Genomic DNA, 27,519 nt, shown 5'->3' with positions numbered 1-27,519 from the left:
CTGTTTAATGAGTAAAGAAATACAGTTCTGATGAAATTAATGACAGGTGAGTACAGAACTGTTTGGAAACATTTGCAGGGAATAGATGTGAGAAGCTTATCTTAAAAATGTGATTTACTGAGAAGGATTCTCAGATTGTCAGAGTTTGTCTCTGTATCCATAACTAATTAATATTTTTATTAGCACTCTGCTAGAGTAGAGTGTATTTATTAAATTTGGAAATGAGACCAAAAAGAGAGGTACTGTCACTCTGAGAGCAGAATTAAAATGATTGCAGTTATAAACTATACTAGACATTATCTACTGTATTAAATATCAGCTCTTCAAATAAAGGCCAGGGAATAATTGATTGTGTCAGTCTTTCAAAAAACTGTTTGGATTCTGAAGCAGGCCATAAACTGAATTTGAAGTGGTCATGGGATGCTTTTGCAGTAGAGGCAAATATCATACTTAAGTGTGTTAATGAGATTGTCCACAAGATATGCAAAGTATTACTCTGACTTTATTTAGCGTTGCTCTTAGCTAAAATATCACCTTAGCCACTGCATTTAAAAAATAACAAACAGCAGCTCAACTCCAAGAAAGATAAAGAAATTATCAAAAACCTTCTGTTTTTTCCACAAAAGCCTTGGTGTTCTTTTCTAGAAACTGGAGCTGTCTAGTCAAAAGAAGAGAAGGCTAAGTAATCTATTAGAGGATCTTTGAGAATAACAGATCTCTGCTAGAACTGGAAAGCTGATCCTGTTTAATTGGAAGATTGAATGAGTGTTTGCAAGTCCCTTCAGCACTGTTTTACAGGTTTTTTTGATGAATGCAATTAGTCGAGCAGTTCACTGCAAGGAGAATGGAACTGAGGAAGGTGGCAGAAACAGCAGGAGGGGAACCATTTAAAATGGGAAAGGACAATGTTCAATGTTTACATTTATATGACAGTCAACTTTTTGCTGTTAAACACATTGTTTGCTGATGATACTAAATTGTGAGGAGCTGTTAACTCCCTTGAAGGCAGACAGGCTCTCCAGAGAAACCTCAAAAAATTAGAGGGCTGGGCAATCACCAACTGTATAAATTTTAACAAAGGCAAGTGCCAGATTCTGCACCTGGGATGGGGCAGCCCTGGATACATGGATGGACTGGGGAATGAAAAACTGGACAGCAGCGCTGCGGAAAGGGACCTGGGGCTCCTGGTCGATGGCCAGTTGAATGTGAGTCAGCAGTGCCCTGGCAGCCAGGAGGGTCAACCCTGTCCTGGGGTGCATCAGGCACAGCATCTCCAGCCAGGCAAGGGAGGGGATAGTCCTGCTCTGCTCTGCAATGGGGCAGCCTCGCTTCAAGTGCTGGGGGAAGTGTTGAGTGACACAGTATAAGAAAGATAGAAAGTCTTGGTCTATTCAGCCTGGAGAAGAGGAGCTGAGATGAGACCTCATTGCAGTTACAAATTCCTTGTTAGGGGAAGAGGAAGGGCAGACACTGATCTCTGTGGTGCCCAGTGATAGGACCTGAGGCAATGGCCTCAAGTTCTGTCAGGGAGGTTTAGACTGAATATTAGAAAAAGGTTCTCCACCCAGAGGATGGTTTGGGCACTGGAACAGACTCCTGAAGTGGTCACAGCACTAAGCCTGACAGGGTTCAAGAAATGTTTGAACAATACTTTTGTGTACATGGTGTGACTCTTGGAGCCGTTCTCTGCACGTCCAGGAGTTGCACTTCAGTGACCCTGATAGATCCCTTCCAACTCGGGATATTCTATGATTCTATGACTACTCTGTTCTGACAAGAGCATCATTTGTTTGTTGAACACTAGAGCTAATTAAAGCAATGCTCATACGATAACTGCTGACTATTTTCAAGTTCTTTGAATCCTCTGGCAATAAAAGATACTGCTTCCAGAAGCTGGCTTGGGGTGGCCACAGTCCAAGAGAAACATATGATTGATTACAGATCTAGTTGCATTTCTCAAAAGGAAAATGTCTCAAACCTCTAGAATTGAGACCAAATATCAAAGTGGAAAAATGTGTTGTATACAAGTTTCTCAACTTGAAGTTTAAAAAAAATACAATGATGCTGATAAAAAATTATGATAGTTTACATTGAGAAACCTGCTGTTCTCACCCATGATGGACACTATTTCCTTAACTTGAAGCTGGGCACACATGACAATCATGAAATATTTTCAGTCTAAGGGAAGCCTGGCTGCTTTTCTAGGTATCATTAATGTGTTCAAGGGCAGTTGATACTTCTCCCTCCCTTTGCTTTGGAGGCTGGGAGGTGGATGGGTTAAACCTGTAGAAGCATTTGCAATTTTATTTTTTTTCAGGCTAGCAGCTCTGAGAGTGGGCATTTATAAACTTGTTCTTCAGTGTGTAGGAGGAGCGGAGATATGTTTTGCAGCAGAAACCATGATGAGAAGTCCAGACATTCCTTCAGCACTGAAGGGAAGATTGCCATTTCTCTGTACCCTCCCTAAAGCCATCTTCAGTATTAGGTTTTGGTTAGTAAAAATTCTAAGGAACATGAGTCAAGCTCACATTTTCCTCATTATTAAGCAGAAGGAAAGAGTCAATAAAACTGGTTGCTTGAAATCCTCAAGCATTGATTACAGCTATCAGAAACTGCTTTTTGCCATTATAAAAGTTGACCACAGCAGCTTTCATTTAGTTGTTCATTACTACTTGAGCAGAAGAATTAATTAATGGTTCTGTTATGTTTTTTTAATTTCGTACAGTGTTTCTTGGCAATGTCCCCCTCATTTTTTTTCATTTTATATTCTATTGAAATTCATGGATTTAGTCTTTCTTTTAGAAAATAAACCTTCTCTTTTATTGCTGTAGAGTATTAACAAAATCATACGTATTCATATTGGCTTTTCTGAGATTTCCTTTATGTGTCCAACCCAACTGCCAGACAGAGCGGGGGAGTCAACTGGAAGAGGTTATTTACCGTTTAAGATTTGAAATATGGAAAATAAGTTTCACTGAGGAAATAAAAGTATTTAATTTTTTAATTTCTTTTTTAAAGCAAAGACATTAACTGCACACTTCACCCAGAAACCTAACCTGTCTCTCATCTAGGAAACTGAAACAGTTTAGACCTGAAATACTTATTTCGCAGTTTGTGTGAACTGTAGCAAGTGTCAGCTCAGATAGCATTAACATTGCACAATTCTTCACAAGCAGGTATGTTAATTGTAGAGCTAATATTATGTCATCAGAGACTGAATGTTTAATTGTCAGTTAAAAATGGAGCTGTGTCAGTTTTTAGAATTACAAAATAGATTCCTTAATTTTTACCTTGTAGATAACTGAGATGCTCTGTTTCTTACTTGAGACAGTTGTTAAATATAGAATCTTTATATAACTGCAGACTCAAAATTGATCAATGATTGCTTTAATGGCTGCAAAGCTAAACATCTGGCTACATCAACAAGTTACCATGGGGTAAACTACAGAGTGCATTATTTCTCCTAACTACCAGTGCAGTGAGTACCTATGTGCTTGCTGTTTCCCCACAGGAAGTGTAAGGGGACTAAGTTACTTCTATAGGGGGAGTACATAGACAAATCCTCTGAGAGTTCAGGAGCAAAAAGGACAACATGTAGTAATCATGCTAGAATGACTGTGATGTCAGAAAAGCATAAAGGGAAGATAACCCACAGTGGCTATGAAGTGTAGTGTGATCTGAAGTTGTTTTGTTTGGATTGGGTGGATTTGGCTGGGGTTTTTTGGTACCCTGTGGTACTGCACCAGTATGCAGAGCCTGGGGTCTGAATGTGAAGAATTTTATCTATTCTTGGGCCTTCCTGTGGCACTCGCCAGTTGTGCACCAGGGAAAATGAAGAAGTAGGAGATGCTTCTCTTTGTGGTTGACTTTGATAGTGTCTTATGTGCAAATGAGGAAGATCTGTTATGAAGAATATAGAATTATGAGAACTCAGTTGACATGATGGGGTAGAAAGATGGAAGAAACACTCATTTGCATCAGTACCAAGAATGAGGAAGAAATGGCTTCTCAGTGACAAGAGGAACTCACGCTTTACAAATAGGTACTTTTCCTGTGCTCATTAAGTGTTAAGCTGGGTAGCATACCAGCTTCTAGGGAATTAAAAAGTTGATAACATGAATAGTTGAGGAAAAAAAATAAAACATTCTTCCAAGGTTGAGCATTCTGTCATGTCCATGAGCAGGGAGCTTGGATCAGATGACCCTCTGGGGTCCCTTCTAACCTGACCCATTCTGTGTTTGCACATTTCTGACTCAAGGTGCTTCTTTCTTACCTATGTTGGGTTGAAGTTACTTCTATCTGTACCTGTTTGTGTATGTTTCTATCAAGGAAACTCAATGCCACTCCAATGACTTTTTTTTTTTTTTTGTCCTTCACATCTTACGTCAAGAAGAGCCTGGGTATATTTGATGCCTAAAATATCACCAAACCTTAGATAAGCCCTGTGTATTCCAAGTCTTTGTCACTATTTATGATTTAAAGAAACCATTATACCAGCATGTCCATCCTTAAATCTGTGAAGTGTCATTATCTTGTTCCTGCTTTGTATAAGATATTCTTAAACTACACTTGAATTTATTTTTTGTGTAATGTTGCTTCAAACCTCTGCAGTTTTGTTAGAGGAAAATTGAGTGAATTTCAAGAAAACATCATAAAAATGAGTTGTTCAGAAAACATTATTCAAACAAGTATTATTTCTGTTGAAATTTCCGTGCAAATACTTGGATGGCAAATTTAATTAAACTGAATTGTGCAGGGTGAATCTGGCTTTTTAATTTCACAGAAGCAATTTTTTTTCCAGTTCTAATTATATTTTGGGGATGAAATTCAGTTATTCTCAAACACAGTGCTTGCTTATACGCTAATGCTGACTACTGATTGAAGAACACAAGTGCTATTTAACTTCTTTTGTAACATTAATTTCTTTAAACTGGCTAATATTTCTGTTCTAGTTCCAATAAGAAAAATAAGTAAATATGGGGAAAAACTGAAAGCTAAAATAAGTCTTTGACAAAAATACAGATACTATCTGTTACTTAAAACAAAAAATGCCTGGGCAAACTCAATTAAAATTAAAATCTGCTGGATGTAAGTTTGCACATAAATCTGGATTAGGTTTCTTTTCCCCTAGTTTATGTGCCAGCAAGACACACATTTCAAAACCTTGTGTTGACAGGGAGCTAGTTGCTAACTCCTTGCAGAACTGAGCTGAAGTTACCTTCTGGTGATGTTCTAATAAGACTTCTGCTGTCTTACTCTAAAAGTCTATCCAAATTAAAATATTTTAAATCTATTTATTCAGCTGTGACTTATGGCATAATTTGGAGGCAGCAAAAAACCCCAACAACCCACCACTTGATTTTGTGTTGTTGGGTGTATCACATCTTTTTTTAAAGCTCATTTACCAAAGTTGAAATAAAACCCAGATTTGTTTAAAAGCTGACAGCACTTGTATCACTTAACCCTCTGATATGTATCTTAGCTGTAGTAGTGACTAACAAGAGCATTCCATTTTCCTGGGGAATTTTTCTTTTTGTCTTTTCAGTGTGTGCCGAGAATATTTTCAGAATGGTGGAAAAAGAAAAGCACTTGAGAAAGATGAAAAAAGAGCACTTCTTGCTTCTAAAACCACTCCAGCTTTAAATGTTCCTCAGACTCCCAAGATTGAAGATCCTTTGCCAAGCTTTGGCTTGACAAATCATGAAGCTGTTACAGAAGAGTAAGTTTTACTTGTTTTGACTTTTTTCCCCTTTTTTGAGTGTTAAAACTTAGCCTGACATTTTTTTCCCCATAACACGTTAGATCAGTCTGATGTATTTTTATTAGTTAAGAAAGGTAATTTTCACATGAATATATACATTTCAAGAGCTGTTTATGTTGTAGTATATTTTGGTGAATGCCATGAAAAAATTGCTTGAGAATGACAACTTAGTCATCTTCATTTTAGTGCTAGAGCAATTTCACTTTAGTATGTCATTGGTGTGCAATGCAATTTATATTAAATCTTGAGGTGAAATAAGTGAGATGTTAATTAAGTTAGAATCTAATGGCTGTTCAGCACTGTTGAAAAGTCAATTGCTTATGTAAGTTCTTAGTGCCAAATGTAAATATCAGAGTACTTAAAACTTTCTCTTCATAAATAATTGCAGAGAAACGCTTGATTCCAATTACACACTTCAAAAGCAATTTGGAATTACAACCTATAATTTTTAATGTGCTAGCTTTCTGATGACTGGCTCTGCAGAACTTGTAGTATCCTTGAGATATTTTCCAAACAACAGTTTTAATTTTGTTTGTGACCTTCAACTCAAGCAAGAATTTTATTTTTGGTATCCAAGACTAACTTTATTATTTTTGAAGTCCCACCCTCCATTTTTTTTCCTAAATAGCGTGTTATGTTTGTGACTATTCCATGTGTGATGGAAAAAAAAAATCATATTTTGCAAGTATAATGAAATAATGAATGCATAAGCATAGAATCTATGAAAGTTATACTTATGACTTCTTTCATATTCTTTATAGATTAGTTCTTAGAACTTCCTGCAGCAGTGTTTTTTCTGTTGTGTAAAGAGGTTTTTTTCCTTTATTCTAGGCTGTCTGCTGTGATCAGCACTTACTTGAAGCTAGGTGTAATATGAGTTAGGGAAAGAATGACGTGTTACTAGTAGGTGTGCCTGTCCTTAGGAGCTGGTGTCTTTTGTGTCTCTCATGTTTGCTTAAATCAATAGCTTTGATGATCATATTCATTTTAAAGCTGCCTACCAGTGGGAGGCATTGTCAGGATAAAGCACTGGTTCTCTCTTTGCATCTCTTTGGTCTCTCTTTGATCTGTCTTCATGCGTTCTGCAGTTAATAGTGGCTGTTGCAGGGCTAACTTCACTTGCCTTCTTGCTACCAGTTGTTTGTAGCCTTCCCTTTTGTTCTAATGTGTACAGAAAGAAGTTAATAGAGAATTTTAATAAATTATTTTTAGAGCATTTGTTAGTATAGTGAGTGCTGATGATTTTTATTTTCATTCTCAAAACTTTAAAAATATGCACACCTTATAAGACATACCTGGCAAAGGCAAGTTTTATAATATTTACCTGAGTAAGCTACAAATGACAGTAAGTTCTTAGTAGCTGTACAGACCTTGAACAAGGCATAATTGGTCTAAGTTACTGCTCAGAGAAATCAAAATTCATTTTTTTTCTTGATGCCTTACAGAAGAAATTACAGAGTTTATCAGAAAGCAAATGGATTGTGTATTACACAAAGCAGAGATCCCTCCTGAAATGCTTTTTCATGTCTACACTGATCTAGTAGTGAAGTCTCAAACTTGGTACAAGGGATATGGGGGGAACCTACACAGTGTATAAAGACTGTCACTCCATTCTGGTCGTGTAACACTACAAGATTGTGGGTTGGTCTATCAGTATGACTAAGCCTGTGACTCTTTGTTTTACTCTGGTAGGTGTAAAGACAATAATTCTGTTCATCCCACATATAATCCTCTCTCAAGTAATATATAAATAAGGTAGTTTTTATAAATAGGAAGACAGAATACATCATAGTGATTTTTTTCACTATACCACATGTGAAGTGGCTGTCCTGGAAATTAGAGGCTTCTGGGATTTGCTGCTTAATTTTAATCTGTACAAGTATTTCATTGAACATTTTAAAGGGAACATGTTTAGATCTCTAGAGGCTCTCTCTTTTTTATAGGAAGTTTTCTCTGCACTGTAGCATCCTGTTTCTTCCTTGTTATGTTTCCTGTGGTCCTGTGTGTCCATTGATTTGTTGTTACCATATTAAACTCTCATATAGAATGTAAGTATTCATACAGGCATACATTTTTGTGTTTGAGTGAGGAAGGATCTGCCATTAGTGTCTCCGTTTGCTAGACAAGGAGATACACTGGTCTGAGAAACCTCAGATTACCTTTATGTGGGAAAAGAGCTCTGATTTGACTTCAGCCCATGTTTGTGATGTATGGCTACTAGGATCTGCCTACACAGTATCCAAATTCCTGTTCCAAATCTGGAAAAATTGTTGTTTTCATCTTCATTCTGAAAACTCACTCAGTACTGCTTGACTTACAGGGTGGCTTGGTAATGTTTGCAGCTTTAACTTAAAGGCAATTGTAGCACTGTTTGCCTTGGTCATGGTGGTGTTTTGAGAGAAGCGTGCCCTGGATATCTTCTGTTCCATGTAGAAGCAAAATGCTTGAACTTGCCATTATTTTTCAAAATGCAGCAAGACATTTTGTCTTGCTTTTCCAACATCCTCCCTCTGGTAGGTTACCAGGAGTCTAGAAGGATCCCAGAGATCCCGGATCTCTTACTGCTGCTTAGAGGATTTTTTTTTCCTTTCTGCTTTGTTGTTTCTATGAATACAGCCATAGCTTGGTTTTACTCCTGCACCTCCGTTTCTGAAAGTTTTTTGCAGTTACCTGTCTCTCCAGGGCTGAGCCTTTCCCAGAAACATAACAAATTATATTTTGGAGATGCCGATTGGTTTTGGCTACAGAAACTTGAAGCAAAAAACATCTTATTTCTGGAAGGTTATTAGCATTCTTATCTCTGTGAAGTCCCTATGAAAACTGTGACTTTGTTTGCCTCTGTTAATGGATTTTGGATATTCCAAGGTGTTACAAATCATCATGGAACTTTTTTAGATTGCAGCTCTGTAAATTATGCAATTTATGTAGTTGTTCTCTGTTTCCCTTTTCAACTCATGAAATTTTAACTCTGGTGTCTAGTGTGACTTCAAAATCAGTAAATACTACAAAAAGTTAAGCGAGAAACACGAAACTATATGAGAGCCTGTCTAGTAGACACAAAATTTGCCATTTTATTTAGTTACTACAAGTGCACAAGTGAATAGCTATTACACCTGCTTTTAACAAAACTCTTCAGCTTAAGGGCCACCTACTTTAAGTAACTCAGCAACTGAAGTAAGGCATTCACTTCTATTAGTCACTACTGTGGTGTTCTGTGAGAATCTTTTGCATTAGTTACCTGAAAGTGTAACTCAGAATACAGCTTTAAAAGTTACATTTGATAAAACTTAATTCTTGCTACTTCTTAGGTTCCTTCACTCCTTGGGAAAGATCAGATTACTTGATGTTGGTAGCTGCTTTAATCCATTTCTAAAGTTTGAAGAATTTCTGACAGTTGGCATAGACATTGTTCCAGCAGTTGAGGTATGTAATGTTTGCTGTTTTTAATATAAACTTGATCCTCAGATTTGTGGAATGCCTCAAAATAACTATAAAAGAGAACGTTTAATACTTACATACTTTATAAATATCTGGTTTAGTAGGAACTAAACACTGCATCCTTTCCCATGAACAGGCTCTAAAGTCCTAGTTGTGTTTTCTTTTAAAAATACGATTTTTTTCCCAGAGCCATGCCTTTATAATGGCATTATTAATCTTGAAAATCTTGAAAATTTTATTAGCCATCTTTTAAGGGTATTGCCGATGAGTCCTTGCATCTTAAAAGGTATAAGTAATGATTAAGTAAGCTTATGGTTAGGTGAGAGCCTCTCAGAAGCTGCATTCACTGACAGAAGGAAATGATCAGTGGCTGTATTTGGTGAGTTTTTCTGGGGAGATTTAGTATTCAGAAGTGCACTATAAGGGAGCATTTCTGTTTATTGCTGGAAATATTTTTTGAGTTTCCAAAATCCAGAGGACAAATTTATCAGCATATTTGGGGTAAATTGCTTCATTTTCTCTAGGCAGTAAGGTTCTCAAATGCCTTAATTCTGCTGTAATTATATCTTCTTTCTGTCTTTTGCTCTTGACCCAACTTCTGTCAGCACTAATTGCATTTATCAACCACACAAAAGGATAAAGTGGAGTAAAAATGTTTAAAACATACACAGAAATACATTTCTGACAGAAAACAGAAAAGCGTTTGGTTATACACACCTTGACTACTTACAGTTAAAAATCAGGCTCTGTTTAAATCTGTGGCCTAAGGTAACCCTCTTTAGAAGTGGAGAGGTGAAAAGAAGTGTACAGGTGAAGTAATACAGTTAACTGGAAAGTAATGTTCTCTTATTTGCTGCAGTGTGATTTACGTGCTAAATGCCTGGTAGTTTGTTGTTGTTAACCATGTTTAGTCCATTAACACCTCATTTGTATTTTTGCGTATATGCTGAGAGATACTGAAAGACATTCTTTAAAAATGTGAGTCTGATAAATTGCTTTCAAAAGCAATTCAATGTTAGTTCTATCTAAAACACAAACTTTGAGTAGATTTTGTCTTGCCTAATTTGAAACACAGGCGTCATGATTACTTTCCACGACTTTGGAAGCTGTAGGACTGTGCAGGGCTGTTGGGCATGACACAGGAGGTAAAAAAGACACGTGCCACTGAAATGGCAGCCTGTGGCATTTAAAATGGTAATACCTTGCAAGTGAATTTCTAGTTATGATAGATAGATCCTCAGTGTCTACATCTCAGGTTCTAAGTTCTAATTACAGTCAGTGAAGATCTATTAAAAATAGTCAAACCTAAATATCTGCTGTTCTTTGATGGTGAGGTGAATTGGGTCACTGTGTATTGACAAATTCTCCGGTGACTATAAGGGCAGCCTAGGTACCTAACATTACATGAGCTGAAACTAAACATTAATTTTTGAGTATGCCTAGTTAATATTCTTCTATCTACTAATCTGTTTTTCTGCTTTCCTAAGAAAGCTACGTTTCTTCTCATGAAAATCAATTTAAATGTACAGTGACCAAAACCTTTATTGGGAAAAGTCCTGAAAAAGTAACTTCTGTGGATTTAATGGAGGAACATATGCAATTTCTATGTACTAACCAGTTCTTTAGATTCTCTCCCAGTAGAAGAGAACAATAAGATAATTGATTTCTGGTTGTCTGACATGGTTAGTAGCATAGCTTCATGGTTGGAGCTCCCAGAGTGCTAATGTACATGTGGTTGTACACTTGCTTATTTTGAGGATATGATATATTATATTATATTATATTATATTATATTATATTATATTATATTATATTATATTATATTATATTATATTATATTATATTATATTATATTATATTATATTATATTATATTATATTATATTATATTATATTATATTATATTATATTATATTATATTATATTATATTATATTATATTATATTATATTATATTATATTATATTATATTATATTATTCTGAATAAGCAAGTATTCTTGATTATTCTTAGCCTGTCTTAGGCTCACCAACATCTTTGATTCTCTTGGATACTTTGGCTTGTTCAGGGCACCTTGAAGCCTGGCTAGCAAGTGTTCTTGGAGGGACAGGGAGTACAGTTTGAGCAGTCAAACGGATCTGCTAGAATAAGCTTAGTCCTGCCTCCAAAACAGAATTAATGAGACCCGATGTACTGAAGATAACTCCTTTTTGAGCTGTCTCAGTACCATAACCTTCTAAATAAATTTGTATTTTAAGGCTAGAAGTTGCCTGGGCTGATTTAAGGTTTTTGGAATAATAACCATAGGTTTATTCTGATAGTTAATGTCATCTCCTGATTTGAAAAATTTATTTTGATAAGTTGTGTAAAAGCTGAAAATGAAATAAACTGGTAAAAATTTTTGATTTAGCAGATTTCTTAGGTAAAATCCTAAAGTACCTTTTAAAACAAATTGGAGCACAGAGGCTTCTTACAAAGCCAGTTTCTTAAATAATGTTGATCAGAGGGTTAAATAATTCTTTTTTTAATAAAAAAATATTATCCACCTTCATATAGAAATGCTTTGGATATAGACTAAGTAGTTGCATAATACTTCAATTTGTTTGGAGGAATAGGTAGGATGTAATTGTGGAAATACAAGGAAAGAAAGTGAAATGTTAGTTATGTAACTAAAGGATAAATGTCTTCAAAATTTTTAGAATCTCTGTTTCACATACAGAGAATGCAAACTGTAGAATATGGAAATATATTTCCATTGATGGGTTTTGAGAGAGAGGGAAACTGCTTACTAAGAAAAGATTAGTATTTTCTTTAGTTAAGCAGCATGCACTCTCTTCCTAGTGTCCTGGGGTAAAGTACACTGAGGGAAATGTGCATTATTAGAAGCTAGGAGGATGAAAGCTGAGACTGGAGTGTGCAGCAGATGCTCCTCTCTTGGAGTAAATGTAGTCTGAGACCAAAAAGGAAAAAAAAAAAAAAAAAGGATACTGGAGTTAAAAATTAGAATATATATCTCGATACTTGAGGGTCCCTTCCAAATCAGAATATTCTGTGAAATAGCTGTGCAATTTATTCACATGAGGACTTAAACATTAGTTCAAGACTTGTATATCGAAAGTTCAGTAGCAGATTCCAGTTTAGCAGCATTTTTGTCCTAAAGCTGATTACACATTCCACTTGAAACATACCTTAGTCCTGAAATTGTCTTTAACACTATTTCTGCACTACTAATTTGTATTTCTCCTCTACTCAGAAATACTTGCAGTCTAAATTGCTTTTTCAACTGTATATGTGTGACCACTAACTTTTTAACTCTTGAAGTAAAGCTAGCAAAGTTTACTCTTAAGTTAGACATCACTCTGAACAATCATTTTTAAGGGAATAATTTATTTTTCTGTGGATTTTGGTTGTATTTGCTCCTTAAACTAATCTTGATGTTTGGTTTTCTGTTTTTGTCACTCCACCAGAGCGTATACAAATGTGACTTCCTAAATCTTCAAATTCAGCAACCTCTTCAACTGGCACAAGATGCTATAGATGCCTTTCTTAAGCAACTGAAAAATCCCATTGATTCTCTACCTGGAGAGCTGTTCCATGTTGTAGTTTTCTCGCTCCTTCTTTCTTACTTTCCATCTCCCTATCAACGATGGATATGCTGCAAGAAGGCACATGAACTTCTCGTATTAAATGGTTTATTGCTTGTAATAACTCCTGATTCATCTCATCAGAATCGCCGGGCTATGATGATGAAAAGCTGGAAAATTGCCATAGAGTCCTTGGGTTTTAAACGCTTCAAGTATTCCAAGTTTTCTCACATGCACCTGATGGCATTTAGGAAAACTTCCCTGCAAACAACAAGTGACTTAGTTAGCAGGAACTACCCAGGGATGTTGTATATCCCACAGGATTTCAACAGTATAGAGGATGAGGAGTATTCCAACACTGCCTGCTATGTTCGGTCAGACACAGAAGATGAACAGCTAGCTTACGGTTTTATGGAGCTTCCTGATGCTCCCTATGACTCAGACTCTGGAGAAAGCCAGTCTAGTTCTATTCCTTTCTATGAGCTAGAAGATCCTATATTGCTTCTAAGTTAATGTAGTCGTTGAAATGCCCTTTCAGTCAAACCTCTTGCTTAACTAATTTTGCTATACTAACATGGGGTCAACACAGAAAAATGGTTTGCATAAAGAAAATGCAAAGGTTTACAGAGTTTGCTATTTTTTTCTACTTTTGAATTTTAAAATTTATTCTTGTATGAAAGTGAAAAAAATACAAGTTTTATGCAAATGACTCATGTCATAGCATAAATTGCTGTTACTTTCTTTAGATTTGTATCACTATTTTTTTTTCCAGAAAGGTACCGTTCTTTTCTTTAGTGCTGTGAAGTGTGAATTCTATTTAATTTGTTAAATGTTGTTTCAGTATTTTAACTCAGTGTGGTTGAGCTTAAGGCACTGGAGTTGGTGGGCTTCTGAGAAGTATATGGAGGAAGAAATAATTTGCACTTTAATTAAATGTGCAGATAGGTAAAGACACTTGGTTACAAATGTCCTTTCTTAATTATGGAACAAAACTTCTTTTCTTCCAAAATTTTTTTCACTCTGGTTAAGCCTGGGCTGGAGAAACAATAATGCTTGCACATTTGATTTTATGTTTATTGCAGCCCTCGTGATGTGACATGAAAACACTGGAATATATTCATCCATAGTTCTACATACTGTGTAATTTCATTGCATTAATAGCGATTTCTGAAGATGCATTTCCCCCAGAGGAGTATGGTACGTCTAGACAATTGTGTTTCACTTCAAAGCAGGAATATGTTTTGCAGTTCTATGAGTATACAAGCACTAATGTATATCAGTATTTCCCCAACTATGGTGTTCTGTATTTTTTTTCCAACTGTGTTTTTTGGGGGACAGGGTGGGTTTTTTCATGTTTTAAAGTAAATTATTTATGCATTTTAAAAAGAAACAACTTTTTCATGAATTGTCCTTATTTGTAGACCTTCTAAGTTAGCCAGTGACTACAAACTGATTTTGTAAGAAGGAACATAACTGTACAAATTTTTCAAGGATACACATATTTGCATAAAGCCACGTAATTCAGACCACACAAGTGAAGTTAACACATGCTTTTTGTTTGCTTGTTAGGACCCAACTGACTTCTGTTCAGTTAAATAAAAACTCCATAGCTGACTGAAAACTGGTCTGCACTGTAAAGAGACTAAACATCTATTTTTACATCTATTAAGTTTTTAACTTGTGTAATGAATCTGTGAATTTTTGCAGGAAAAATAAATTCTGTTTGGTGGTTAAAAAACTAGGATTCATTATTAGTTTAGCTTAGATTTTCCTCCATTTAAAAATAATGGCCAGAATTTTCAGATTTGGATATTGGGCTCTTAAATCTATATGTAAGTGCCTAGTAGTAAATTATTAGAACTAGGTGCCAGATCATGAATTTTTTCTGACTTCTGAAAATTGGCAGAAAAATACAAATACAGTTTCACAGGTTATTGTCGTGAAATATCTTACAAGATGAAATATCTTACATTAAACTGCCATGTTGTATTTATAATATGAAAGTTGCTAGATAAATTGAAGTTGTAGTGTGGATTTTACAGTGCTTGCTACAAAAATGAAACTTACTCCTTCCACTGAAATTTTGCACTGAATGCGTCACAGTTTGTCCTACCTGTTCTTCTTTTATAGTATTTCCTACATAGAGTAATCACATTGGTCCAGTTTGCACTCAGATGTGGTCTGGACTGTGGTGCTGTATTCTTTAACATAAGCTTTTTGTGTCTCTTCTTAACTTTAATGCATTCCCAAATACCTAATTCAAATTTGTTATTCAATCTGAATGATAGAGTTATACAAACCAAATAATTATAGTCTGATGTGTAAAAAGAAAAAAAGAACTAAGGTTAGACATACAAGAGTCATGGTTCACTTGCTAATATTTGTTACAGAGCATACTTCTCTAATGAAATACACAATTGCTTAAAAATTTGCTTTAAGTCGCTATTTTCATTAAAATGTTTGTCATTGAAAGCCTTTCTTCCCAATTAACCACTGATTCCAGCAGTGCTCATGTTAAAATATTGCTGCTGTAAATTCAGCTGTTTATGGGAGGTTAATATGTGCATTCTTCAAAGTATACCTAATATTTTAACTGATACTCGATTTAGAAACTAGTTCACCATCAAACATGTGTTGGCATTGATTACTGTAAATTGGCTTGTGATTCATACACAAGGAAATGCAATTCATATCAAGATTTATCCCCCAAAGTAACTTAAAATACTAAGCTTTAAAGTTTAATCCTTTTTGGGAGGTTGGTGACAACACTGTGGTTTAGGGACCTGAGATTTGTAACAGCTTGGTTTTCTTGCTGAGCATTCTAAATGCCTGAAGTGGGTTTATTGGTTATTTGGATTTGTGGGTGTTTTTTTTTTCTTTTTTGGTTTGGTTTGTATTGTTTTTTTTCACAGGGGACAGTAGATTGTGCTGGAGGAGGAAAGTGTGATTTACATAAATACTTACATCTCCCTTAATAATAAAGTGGTGATATCAGGAGTTGTTGTATATTTGGCTTTGGTGCAAGAATATTATTTCTAGGTTATGAAATATTTGAAAATTATGACTGTGCAAGGTACTGGAGAAGAAAAGGAAGAAAACATGTGTTGGCATCTCTGTTGTCTTTTATGTCACTACTTTTGTGAACAAAGCACATTTATTAAAAAAAATCTGAAAAACTGAAAGCATTTTTTTAAATTCTTTGGGATAGAGCTATTGTCTTTTTTTCTTTCTGTGCAATCTGTTTATGCTGAAATCCAGTGAAATCAATGCAAAGCTATTTTCTTTATTTTCAAGGAGCTAGTTGTCTTGTGTTTAATTTATAACCCATAACGATGTTAAATTTGGCACTTCAGTTTCAGCTTCTACAGCTCAGCTGTTGTCTTTGCTTTTCGGAAGGGTTTTTTAAGTTCCTCCAGTTGATTCTGTTACCATGTTGCTTTGCCTGAGCACTTAGATGTGACCACTTCCTAAAGCCCTTCCTCTCATCTATCTCTACATGTTATTAATTTCTTTTCTATCTCACTGAAATACTTTTACATCACCCATTGTATGTTGCCCCTTTGATACCGTTATTGTATATTTCTATGTTGTGATTCTGAATACTGGAGGTGTTGGGAAAAGGATGGCAGTGGGAAAAGAAATCCAAAGAACTGAAGTTCTGAAGAACTAGCACTGCACAGCCTTCCTGATACATTCTGATCTCTTAAGTGAGAGTAAAGATGACTAAATAGCATTTCATAGCTGTGCTCAGTGTTGCTTCCTGCAGATCCTTTCTGCCTCCTTCTGTTTCAGGAAGACTGCCGGCCTGGCTTTACAAGTGTGATCATTCTAAAGCTTTTTAATCATACCTCCATGCATCAGCAGCAGGTTTTCTGCTCATTTTTCCTTCTCTTTCTGTTTCCCTCAATTGTTTTCAACCTGTAGAAGAGCAAGGTGTCTTTTTAGAAAGGGTTTCATGAACTTGCACAGAAACTTAGGTGGGTTATTTTATCCTCCAAGTAAAAACATTCAAGAAGAAGTTTCCGTACTTGCTTGAGGAGTATAACAAGATCATGGTTGGATCAATACAGTACCAATTAAGGGTTGTCATAATGCTGCTAAAGCATCTGAAGCACATGACCCTCACTAGGCAATCTGCAGTGCTTGTTAAAGGAAAACCTCTTAGCTTGTGGATTCTTTTGTTGGGCTTTTGTTTGTTCCTTTGGAGGGTTCATTGGTTGTTTGTTGTTTTTAACCCGTGTGACTTTTAGGCCTTTGGGCCAGTTTTATATAATATTTGAAGAGGTGTAATAATTTGGGGGATGTCTGAGGTTCTTTTGAATCTGAATAATTGTGTCAGGAACGACAGAGGGGCAAGGTTAGATGTTTAGGCTGCCCTAGTGCTGCTTGGCTAGGGGCAGGAGGTGCTGGTTGTGATGGATTACAGGAGCTAAAGGCTTTGTCTCCGCAGCAGCCCAGCCCACCTGCAGTTCAAAGAGTGCCTGAGCAGCACTGTCATCCAGACTCCTCTTGCTTTGCCTCTCTCGGCCAGGGCGCGGGGTTACCATGATCCAGAACCTTCCAGCTATCTGCTTACCTGCCTGCGAGAGCCAGTTCAAAATGTGCATTTCCAACATGTGCGGAGAAACGCACTCCGAGGCCAAGGAATCGCACGAGTCACGCCGGATCACAGGATGGGGAGGGCTCAGTCTGCCTTGCAGTCCTGATTTAAACACAGTTTTCCGGCCTCCATGCCTAAGCACCAGTGTTTATGGGCTTCGTTGGGGCTCTTGCTTGGTTGGGCTTTTTCATAATTCTATCCGGCCGCGCTGTGGCGGCGCGGCGGTGTTTGAGCCTCGGCGCGGCCCGTAGCGGGAAGCGCCGCGCTCGGCCTCGACATGGCGGCGGCCGGCGCGGAGGGCGGGAAGGTTCCGGGCCGGCTGTGGAGGTGAGAGCGGGCGGGCAGGGCGGGGGCGCCGCGGGCTCGTCACCGAGCGCGGCCGGGCGGGGGCCGCCAGCACAGATGGGCGTCGCGGGGAGGCTGCTGAGGGACCCCGCGCCGCCGCGCCCAGTGCCGGCACTGACTTCCCCTGGCCGGGCCGGCCCCGCATCTAGAGCTCCTGCTGGGAACGCGCCCTTCCCCAAAAACCGGCAATCCCCGCTGTGGGTGCCGTGTTAACATCTGGAATGCTGTCCTTCACCGGGGGGCTAAGTCTGATATGTTAATGTGTTAGCTAAAGAAGACTTTTTGTTTAAAAAAAAAAAAAACTCTTACAGAATTGCTTTAAAAAGAAAAAAAGTGCTAGCTAAACTGGAAGAATAAAGGTGAAGGAAGGTGGATTCACTATTTTAGATAGATCTCACCTGGGCTTAACTACTGAACCAGCTTTGGGGTTTGGTTGTGTGTTCTCAACTTTCTTAGACGAGTTAGGGTTAAAACTAAATTGAGAGCAGTGCTTCTTTACATAGAGGAAAGCTATTAGATAGTTTGGTCTCTAAATGTTAATGAGGCTCCAGGTTTTCCTTGAAATTATATTTGCAAAAGTTGATAAATACTTAAAAGTGGGTGTCCACGTTCTCTTTGGAATCTAAATGTGATTTGCTGAGATCTGTAAGTCGTGTCCCACCTGAAACCTTAAAGCCATTAATTTAAAACAAACACAGGAGCACTGCCCACCCCCGCCCAGGACTTTGAACAGTCCTTGTGTAAACAAAGTATTGACATAAAATACTAGCAAATAGCTGTGTTTTAGAGAACAAATCAGTTATTGATATTTCTCTTTAAAACTGAATTGGTGTTGTCTTTTTATTTGGTAATAGCCGTGTGATGGGATACATTAATCATAAAAATGTACCTTTTCCTTTTCACAAAAAGTTGACCATGTATTTTGGTTAAAAAATGCTAATATTTAATCGTGTGGTTTAGGAGTACACATTTTTGCTCATTGGTTAGAAGGTGGGGTCAGAAAGAAGAGATTGCATTCACAGACTGAGCTGTCATTTTGCAAATCCTTTTTTACCACTTGTGCCCAAGTAGATTTTGTGTCTTTCAGTAGGAACAGACATGTTGCCCCATTGGTTCCCCCACCCCAGCTTTTCTCTGTCATACCAGTCACTCTTCAGAAGTCTCTGTAAGATGGGCAATTAGTTAATTACTTAAAGAATTATAGAGGCGACGTATAGGTCTTTCTATGTGTTGGAAATTCTGCCCATAATGTTACAAAATGTCCCTTAAAAATATTACTGGCTGTTTGTAACTATATTAAAAAGAAAATCACATCAGTTAAATGGATCTGAGTAGGAGGTGCTTGTGTTCTAAATGTAATATTTATCCTGATCAGCTTGTTTGTTTTCTTGTTTCAGGAGGAGAGGGGAAACTGGCTTGAAGGGGTGCAAATGAAGGCTTTAATTTTACATTAGGAGAACTCTGAAAATCATGCCAAATCAGTTGTCATATCTGTATGTCCACTCTCCTTTTGTGAAATGGAGATAATAATATCTTTTTTACTGTGGGTTAAGCTCATTAAGTGAATGGGAAGTTCTTTTTGTAAATCATATACTTATTTAACTGCTAAAATCATGCTGAAAAGATTTAATAGAAAGTGAGGACTTACCAAATGTCACGGTGAAATAAAATAGTGTTTTAAAATAATTATACAATGTTCTAGAAGCAAGTGGCTATCATAGAAGGGGTTTGGATATCCATAGATGTCTAATATAGATACCTAATCAATGAGTTTTGTGTAAAACTGCCAAGGCCAGGATTGTTTTCCTCTCATTCAAGTTACAAAATAAGGTTTATGCAGAACCCATTTTGTATTGGTTTTCACACTTAATTGGGCTTTTTAATGTGTTTTTTTACTCTAGCTATTAAATTTCTTTGTGAGATGGGATGGGTCATATTTATGTTCTATATGTTTATAAGGAATTATTTGCCACTAAAACTTCTCTTAATTCTCTTCCAGGACTTAAAGGATTCTGGACCGGTGTTACTGAAATGATATTACAGAAGGCAGCAATTGCATTGTGTTCGTTGGATGAAACCTGAATATTTACTGTCAGTCAAGTGGGTGAAGCCCCTAACTGCAGTTTACATGTGTAGGTCACTGCGGTACTGTGTTAGTCACTGTCTCTATGCAGCAATGACAAGGCTAGAAGAAGCAAACAGAGAAGTGAACATGCACTCATCAGTCAGATACCTTGGCTATCTTGCCCGAATCAACCTACTGGTTGCCATTTGCATGGGCCTTTATGTCAGGTGGGAAAAAACTGCAGATGCACTTATTTTGGTAATATTTATTCTGGGGCTCTTTGTTCTTGGAATTGCCAGCATACTGTACTACTATTTTTCAATGGAAACAGCAAGTTTGAGTCTCTCCAATCTTTGGTTTGGTTTTTTGCTTGGCCTTCTCTGTTTTCTCAATAATTCTGCCTTCAAAATGGATGTGAAAGAAGAAGCTACAAAATATTTGCTTCTGTCTGCCATTGTTTTAAGGATATTATGTGCTTTAGTTGAGAGGATTTGTGGTTGTGTCCATCATCGACCAACTCTGCTGACAACAGTTGAGTTTTTGGAGCTAGTTGGATTTGCAATTGCCAGCACAACTATGCTTGTAGAAAAATCTGTGAGTATTATTCTGTTGGTCTTGGCTTTGGCCATGTTGATTATTGACTTACGTATGAAGTCTTTTTTGGCAATTCCAAATTTGGCAATTTTTGGAGCCATTGCATCCCTACTCTTTTTTCCATCACTGCAGATCCCCACAAACCCTTTTGCCTTGGCGTGTTTCTTCAGCTGCCTCATTTCAGATCCCCTTCTCGACGTTTACTTCAGTGGACTTTCGGTTACTGAGCGATGGAAGCCCTACCTGTACCGTGGTAAAATTTGTAGGCGGCTTTCTGTCATATCAGTTGGAGTCATTGAACTAATCTTTTTCATTCTTGCAGCCTTTAAACTACGTGATTTGGACCTCTGGTATTTTGTGATACCTGGTTTTTCTATTTTTGGAATTTTCTGGATGATCTGTCATGTGATTTTTTTTATAACTCTTTGGGGATTTCACACAAAACTAAATGACTGCCACAAAGTGTACTATACTCACCGAGCAGAAAACAACAGCCTGGACAGAGTCATGGCATCTAAAGGAATGCGTCACTTCTGTTTGATCTCAGAACAGCTGGTATTTTTCAGCCTTGTTGCAACTGCTGTTTTGGGAGCAGTCTCTTGGCAGGTAAATAATAATTCCTTTATCTTGATCTCCTCTTGACAATAATCCTGAGAATTGCTGCGTCCATAAAATTCCTAAAATTTCATGGTGTGCTGTGGGTTAGCAATTCAAAGTTGGAATGTGTGGTTTCACTGTCATGGGCTTTGCACTTAATGCTTTGAGCTGCCTGGTCAGTGACCTGTTAAAGCAAGTGCAGCTTACCAGCTTCCTTATGTTGGCAGCATGGGAACAGGTAAGTGCTTCTAGGGCTTACTTACTTCTTAGCAAAGTATTTTACATTTACCTACGTGGGAAATTATTTTGCTTTTGAATTCATTGCACCATAAAATTTGTTTTCAAAATAAATCACTGTGTTAAACCCTAGTAATGCTCACTAAATCTAGGGCTTTTGTTGTGGACTATTTTAATAAGATTGAAATGTATTAAATAATGTAATTTTCAGTAATTTAGGTTTGCTTTTAATCAATTTACATAGAATCAGAGATCAGCTGATAAACTGATAAATTGTTGCTTTAACATGAGCTCTAAGTGTCTCACTTTCAAATCTGATTATGCACCCCAGGATATGATATCTGGAAGACCAGTCATTAAAATCACACAGTGTCCTTTGACTTTTAATTTATGAGTTAAGGATGTTGTCTTTTCTATAATAGAAAGCATACATTTCTTTCAAAATGTTTGTTCAGTGCCCAAGTTAAGACACATGGTGCATTGTCATAGTTGAAGCAACTCTTTCAAGTTGATATAAACCACAGTAACAATTAATTTTGTGTTCATTCACCTCCTATATAAACAACAAACATACATTAATGTATATAAAATATCCTTTTAGAGTAGATCAGGTTTACAGACACATCTTTGTACTATTTCCAGAACAATTTCCTGCCCACTCCTGTGGAATTTCTAATCCTGCAGATTTTCTCAGATTAAAAAACTTCGTGGGTGAATGGTATTAAAGAAATTAGTGAAAGATTAACAGTTACTTTGTAACTATTTTGGGTTTGGTTTGGTTTAGTTTGGGGTTTTGTTTTTTGTATGAAGAGCATGAGAGGTAAACAGACAAGCCTCCAAGCAACACTGGGTAGTTTTGCTTTTTTTTTGGAAGATTATCAGCACTCGTAGCTGTGAAGTTGGGACTTGAAAGAAGGACAGAAGGAAACAGAACCAAAAATGTAGAGATAATAAACAATCCTGATAATAAACAATAAACAATCAGTTCAGTGCAAAATTTGAAGGGAATCAAGTTGGCAAGAAGCAGGTTGGAGCCAGGTAGGTAGGAATAATTCCTCATGTGGTGCTGAGCTTTGGGGCTGTGTATCATGGCATGCCATGTGTGGTGCCCCATGATTGAAGAGGCTCAGAAAGAAGCTGGACAAAATTCACTGGGGTCTGTGTACTATCTGGAAACCCCATGTGGCTCAGGAAGTTCTTGAGCCACTGGTGGTTAGTTTTTTCTGTCCTTACATCTTTCCTGGGCATCTATTTGGCCTCTTTGGAGACCAGACGTTCTTCTGGATGGGCCTTTGGTGCAGATTAATGCAGCCATTCATATATTCTTATATTAAGAAATTTTTTAACACTTTACATTTTTAACATATTTAAGTTATAGCCAGAAATGGAGTGGTGGAAAGGGGGGGGTTCCCTTTCATAGAAAATGTTTTGCAGGCACATTTTACAGGCACTCTTAACATTTCTAATAACTGTAATATCTGTGCTTCATATGAATCTCACGTGTATGAAAAATCAAGACCTAAAGCACCAGTTGTCTGTTAATTCGTGTCTAGAAGTATCCTATTTTATTAAAATTGCCAGAAAAATATCAAATCTCCTTTTATGGAAAGGTTTTTAAAGTGAGGTGAATTAACTTGCTGTAGCAGGGACAGTGGTTTTCTTACTGATGCAGAGATGTTGAGGCTAAAAGTCCTGTCAGTCAAGGACCTTTCTTTAAGGGGAATGTAGCCTTTGTAATAAGACAAGGGTTTAAAGTCTCTGTTCATGGTACTTGGGTATGTGCTTGGGGAGAACTGTAAAAGTAATGTGTTAAAGTTGGGTGCATTAAAAAATGGGGTAAGAGCTCTTCTTTCAGTGGGGCGTGTTTCAGCTGGGACATTGTCTGTTTCTGAGAATAATCCTTGTTATAGCTGCAGAGGAAAGATGTCTTGTCTTGTTGGTAAAAATTCAGGGATATTTTCTTTGCAGAATCTGCAGGAAATGGTCAGCACCTTCCTTTACATTTGTGTGAGGAATTTCAGTCAGATCAATAGACTCTTTAGCGTCAACTTATTTCAGCAATTAATCATGTGCCTGGTCGTAATTAGGCCCTTGAATTAGAGAAGATCCAGAAGAAGTCATGCAAATGACTCAGATATTACTTCTTCAAGAATCCAGTAAAATGATGAAGAATTTACAGATTAAAAGCTTGTAATTTTCAGACAAAGATCTTTCTTCAAAAGAAAGATTTGAGGCACTCTTTTTCTCAAAAACTTAAAATCAAATTTTGTTAAGTGCTCTATGCCTAGGTAGCTAGGTAGCTACAGGTTTTCTGAATTACTGGCCAAGGAGAATTATTATCCCTGGAAGGCTTGTATTTAGTATTACCAAGAGAAAAATTAACTGTGTTAGAGCCAGTAAAGTAATGGAATGAAGTACATTATTGAGTACATTATTCAGTACATTAATTCTTGGTTTTAGTGAATTTTATGGGTTAGTAAAATAGTAGTGTTCCTTACATGCTTGAGTACTCATACTTAAATAGACAGTACCATTTAGCTTGAATTATTTATAGGAGACAAAATAAGTTTACTGTATGTATAAGTACTTTCCTGTTTGGGGGAGAGATAATGATTTTGTAGTTTTTATTCTGGTGTGGTTGCCTGTATATATAGCAACATCTGTATTTACTTAGACATACTTATATTAATATCACATAAATAACTTGAATGCAAATCATATCCAGTCTTTCTCCTTCTCTTTACCCCTACTTTTCTTCCTGGCTTATATTTTTAATCCAATCTTCCTTCGGCTTTGCTTGTTTGGAACTATTTTTTGTTGTTTCTTTTTTCACCCTCCCAGAGTCCCTGCTGCATCTTCTGGCCTCTTTCCATATTTTCTCAAATATCTATGCCATTCCTGCCTTTTTTCATCTGTCTGTCTGGTCCTTTCTTTTCATCAGTGACAGTGTTTCCTCTTCTTGCTGATTTGCCTTCAATACCTGTGCTTTGCTGTTATTATAGTTTTCTGATGAGTTTCTTTTCCAATACCTTTATTCCTTCTTTTCCTACTGTTCCATCATCTCTTAAGCTGCATCCTAAGTCCCCATTGCTCAGCATTTCTTCTCAAACTCACCCTGTATAGTGTGTATTTTGCTGCCTGTCTTCCTCTCTTCGGTGTGTGCTCAGCCCTCCTTGGCTCTCTACCTGTCCAGTCCTGTCCCGAGGGCTACCTCAGGTTGCCTGCTGAAATCCACAGTGGCAGCACACCTTGCTGCTGTCACCACCACTTCAAGAGCTCCTCAGTCCTGAAAGGGATCTCTGGTGACAAGAGACAAGAGAAAGTGTTCATTGTTAGTCTAAAGAGTCTATTATGCGTTTAGCTTGCTGTCAAAATTTCATTAGTTTCAGGATTCACATTTTTGCATTTAAAAACACCAGAGTTTTTAGCATGCTTTTAAACTGATAACTGCATGTGGTTTTGCTGGAACAAATGCAGCAGTGTAGATAAAAGCAGAGGCTTTCCCGTGGCTAGAGCAGGAGTCAGGGATGGGAAACACAACACATTAAATCTATCTACCAGTGATTGTGACAACTGTTTTCTGCAAACTCTTCCCTAGATTTTCCTGCTGCTGTTCTAATAGTCAGAAGTAAAGGATTATTTATTGATCTCTATAGACTGTCCATTCAGTAACTTGTTATAAGACTGTTTCCTCTGGTAGTTGATGTAGCTTTGATGTAGCTGATTTGTAGCTTTACAAATTTTGTCTTTAAGCTTTTTTCTACCTGTAATATACCTATCTTGTCCTCATTTGAAATAAGCTATTCATTGAATGTTTGTAGATTAGTTAGCATTTTACCCTTTTTCTCCTGAGCCTTTTCTGTCATAGAGGGTGTTCTTCTATTATACTTCTTTTGTTTGGAGAGTTTTGTGTATCTTTGTATGTCTCTGTATAAAAACAGGTAAATATTCAGCTTGGATAATGGAAAGCAGGACAGCATTATTGCTTGGAAATGCACAAAGGCATCTTTGTAAGCTTTCTCAGTTACTGGTCTGTTAGATATAATCCCAGGCACCCTGCTGTGTGAGCAGTGCGTTGGATCAGGCAATTTCCTAAGACTCCTTCCAACCCCAACCATTAGGTGATCCTGTGACCATCTTAGTTGACATATGTTTAGTGTTTCATTTCTGTTTTAAACAGAAGGGCTCTTCCATAGGTCTTTGTAATTGGCTTCCAATTTAAACTAACATTTTATGCATTTTGGGGTTTTTTCTTCAGTCATACATCCATAATTAAATACAGTTCCAGAGTTATTCTGCTTCAAACAGTGGTTATTCTTTGGGATGAAAGTTGTCCTATCCATGAATATAAAATGACATCTAGGCTGTAAAATACCTCTAAATTCTTCTGGTGTTCTAACTGTTACACTTAACAAAAAACAGTGCTCAAAAAAGGAGAAAGTGGAAAGATACTACTACTAGTGAAATCTCACCACTCTTTTATTGTCTGTCATTTCAGTCATCAGAGGCAAGAAGTAGATTTTTTTTCTTTTACCTTTTCTATGTTATTTAAATGAGACTTAATTGTCAATTCTTTTAGAACAAGACAGACAAAGGCAAAAAAAAACCCTGAAGATTACAATATAAAATGATTTCTTATGGGTTTTTTCAGTAGGATTGCCTAGATGGTCCCTATCTTCTGTTTGCTTTTTGAGCAGTCTGTCTGCAGTCAATGGGCACTTGGAGTTCAGGGACGTGCTGCAGGCTCACATTGCTAGCGTGGTCAAAAACAATGAAAATGGGTTGAACACATGCTCTGTTTATGCATCCATGACCATCTGCTCCATTAAGGACCAGTCATCAAATCTTTGGGATTTAATAAAGCACTGACAATTTCCATCTGGAATTTTAGCTGTTTATCTTAAGGGAGGAACCTGTCTTCAGTTTTACTGCAATAACTAAATCAGATATTTTTGCTATTTGAAGTTCTTATTGTTTAGGTATTTTAAAATGCTACCAGTCATTTTTTTGTAGTGCTGGATTAGGATATTTTATTATCCTACTAAAGATTTGTTCTAATCACCATTAGGCATTTTTACATTTGTGACATATTTCTTCTAAATCAAAACTGTTGAAAAAGTGATAAAAGCAAGTGCCAGCATCTTTACATTAGATGGATGTCTACAAATGTAAAATATCCAACATTTTCCTATTCCATAGCATAAGATGACCACTAAAAGACAACACAGTTGAAACCTTAGATGGAGCTAAGTTGATTCATAACACTATAGAGCATATTTCCCATTCCTGTTGTAATATTTGGTACAAACTCAAAGCAGGATACAGAGCAAGATGGATCACCGAGGTGATCCTTAGCGTTTCTGTGTGAGATCCTTATTTCAGAAGTACTTGGGAATTTTCTTTGCCAGTATCTTCAAATTAGTAGGAGTATTTTCAATAATTTAATGTAAATATTTTTTAAAAGTTAAACTCAGAGTGAGTCTTTGTGATAATTTCAATTTGTGTTGTGGCAGAATGCTGTAGGTTTAATTGGTTGCATGTGTTTAGGGGATTGGGGAAGTGCAGGGAGTATTTAGAACAAGATGGCATTGTTGTAATAAGACTACAATAAAATTCATATAAAGTAATATAGTTTATTGAATTTTTAATAATTATTATTGAATAATATAGTTGATAATAATATAATAGTTATTGTTTATTAATAGTTTAATAATTATTTAGGATGTTATTATTCCTCTAGTTTTTACAGGCAAATGTATTTTTTGTTTTGTAATATGTTCACTGTGATCAAAACACTAATGCAATATAGGAGTAGTTTGCTCTAGCAAAATCCAAGAAAACATATTTATATGTGGTGTAAAAGCTGAACTTGTCACAAAAATATTTCCCCTTTTTTTTTGTAACTTAAAACACATTACCCTTCTGGAATCTACAGTTGGAAAATTAAGTCTCTAAGTCTTGAAATTAATTTAGCTAGGAAACTCTGCTCTTTCATCAAAGTCTTATACTTCATAAGGTTTCTACAGAAAAAAATCTAAGTTTTTGTTGCTGCCACTTTGAGTCATATTCAGAGTGCATTGGGGGAACAGAGCAACAAAAAGGAGTGCTTGCTACTAATACATTTGAAACAGAAATCATATTTCCTTAGTTAAAGGATTTCTTTTCTCCATATTAACAAAACAAATTGAGGTGGTACCGTATTAGTTACAGTGTTTTAAGCTTTCCTGTCTTCTGGTGATTTCAGGTAATTAATATTATCAGTCAATAATGCTATCAATTAGTTATTATTTAATATCAGATT

General features: G+C 36.7%; 2 protein-coding genes and 1 long non-coding RNA gene across 4 annotated transcripts in view; 2 read left to right on the top strand and 1 right to left on the bottom strand.

Moving 5' to 3' along the window:
* Positions 1-15,953, top strand: part of BMT2 (base methyltransferase of 25S rRNA 2 homolog) — a 31,870-nt gene extending 15,917 nt beyond the window's left edge. The window contains exons 3-5 of the mRNA XM_053979146.1: positions 5,546-5,719; positions 9,070-9,184; positions 12,664-15,953. Of these exons, the coding sequence (XP_053835121.1) occupies positions 5,546-5,719; positions 9,070-9,184; positions 12,664-13,293 (919 nt within the window). The 3' untranslated portion in view covers positions 13,294-15,953. The remainder of the gene's footprint in view (positions 1-5,545; positions 5,720-9,069; positions 9,185-12,663) is intronic.
* Positions 12,938-17,660, bottom strand: LOC128808258 (uncharacterized). Its single transcript, XR_008437422.1, has 3 exons — positions 17,357-17,660; positions 16,629-16,698; positions 12,938-13,041 (listed from the first exon to the last, which is right to left on the bottom strand). It is a non-coding gene; the product is annotated as an uncharacterized LOC128808258 (long non-coding RNA).
* Positions 17,657-27,519, top strand: part of TMEM168 (transmembrane protein 168) — a 25,041-nt gene continuing 15,178 nt past the window's right edge. Inside the window, exons 1-2 of one of the 2 annotated variants that reach the window (XM_053979145.1) lie at positions 17,657-17,707; positions 19,725-20,990. In XM_053979145.1, the coding sequence (XP_053835120.1) occupies positions 19,797-20,990 (1,194 nt within the window). In that variant the 5' untranslated portion in view covers positions 17,657-17,707; positions 19,725-19,796. Of the gene's footprint in view, positions 17,708-19,162; positions 19,219-19,724; positions 20,991-27,519 lie in introns of those variants that run through there. The other variant, XM_053979144.1, reaches the window with a different exon arrangement.

This window comes from Vidua macroura, chromosome 5 (genome assembly GCF_024509145.1).
Source record: "Vidua macroura isolate BioBank_ID:100142 chromosome 5, ASM2450914v1, whole genome shotgun sequence".
Lineage (NCBI taxonomy): Eukaryota > Metazoa > Chordata > Aves > Passeriformes > Viduidae > Vidua > Vidua macroura.
The sequence above is the reverse complement of the archived record's forward strand: the minus strand, read 5'-3'. Positions and strand labels throughout refer to the sequence as shown.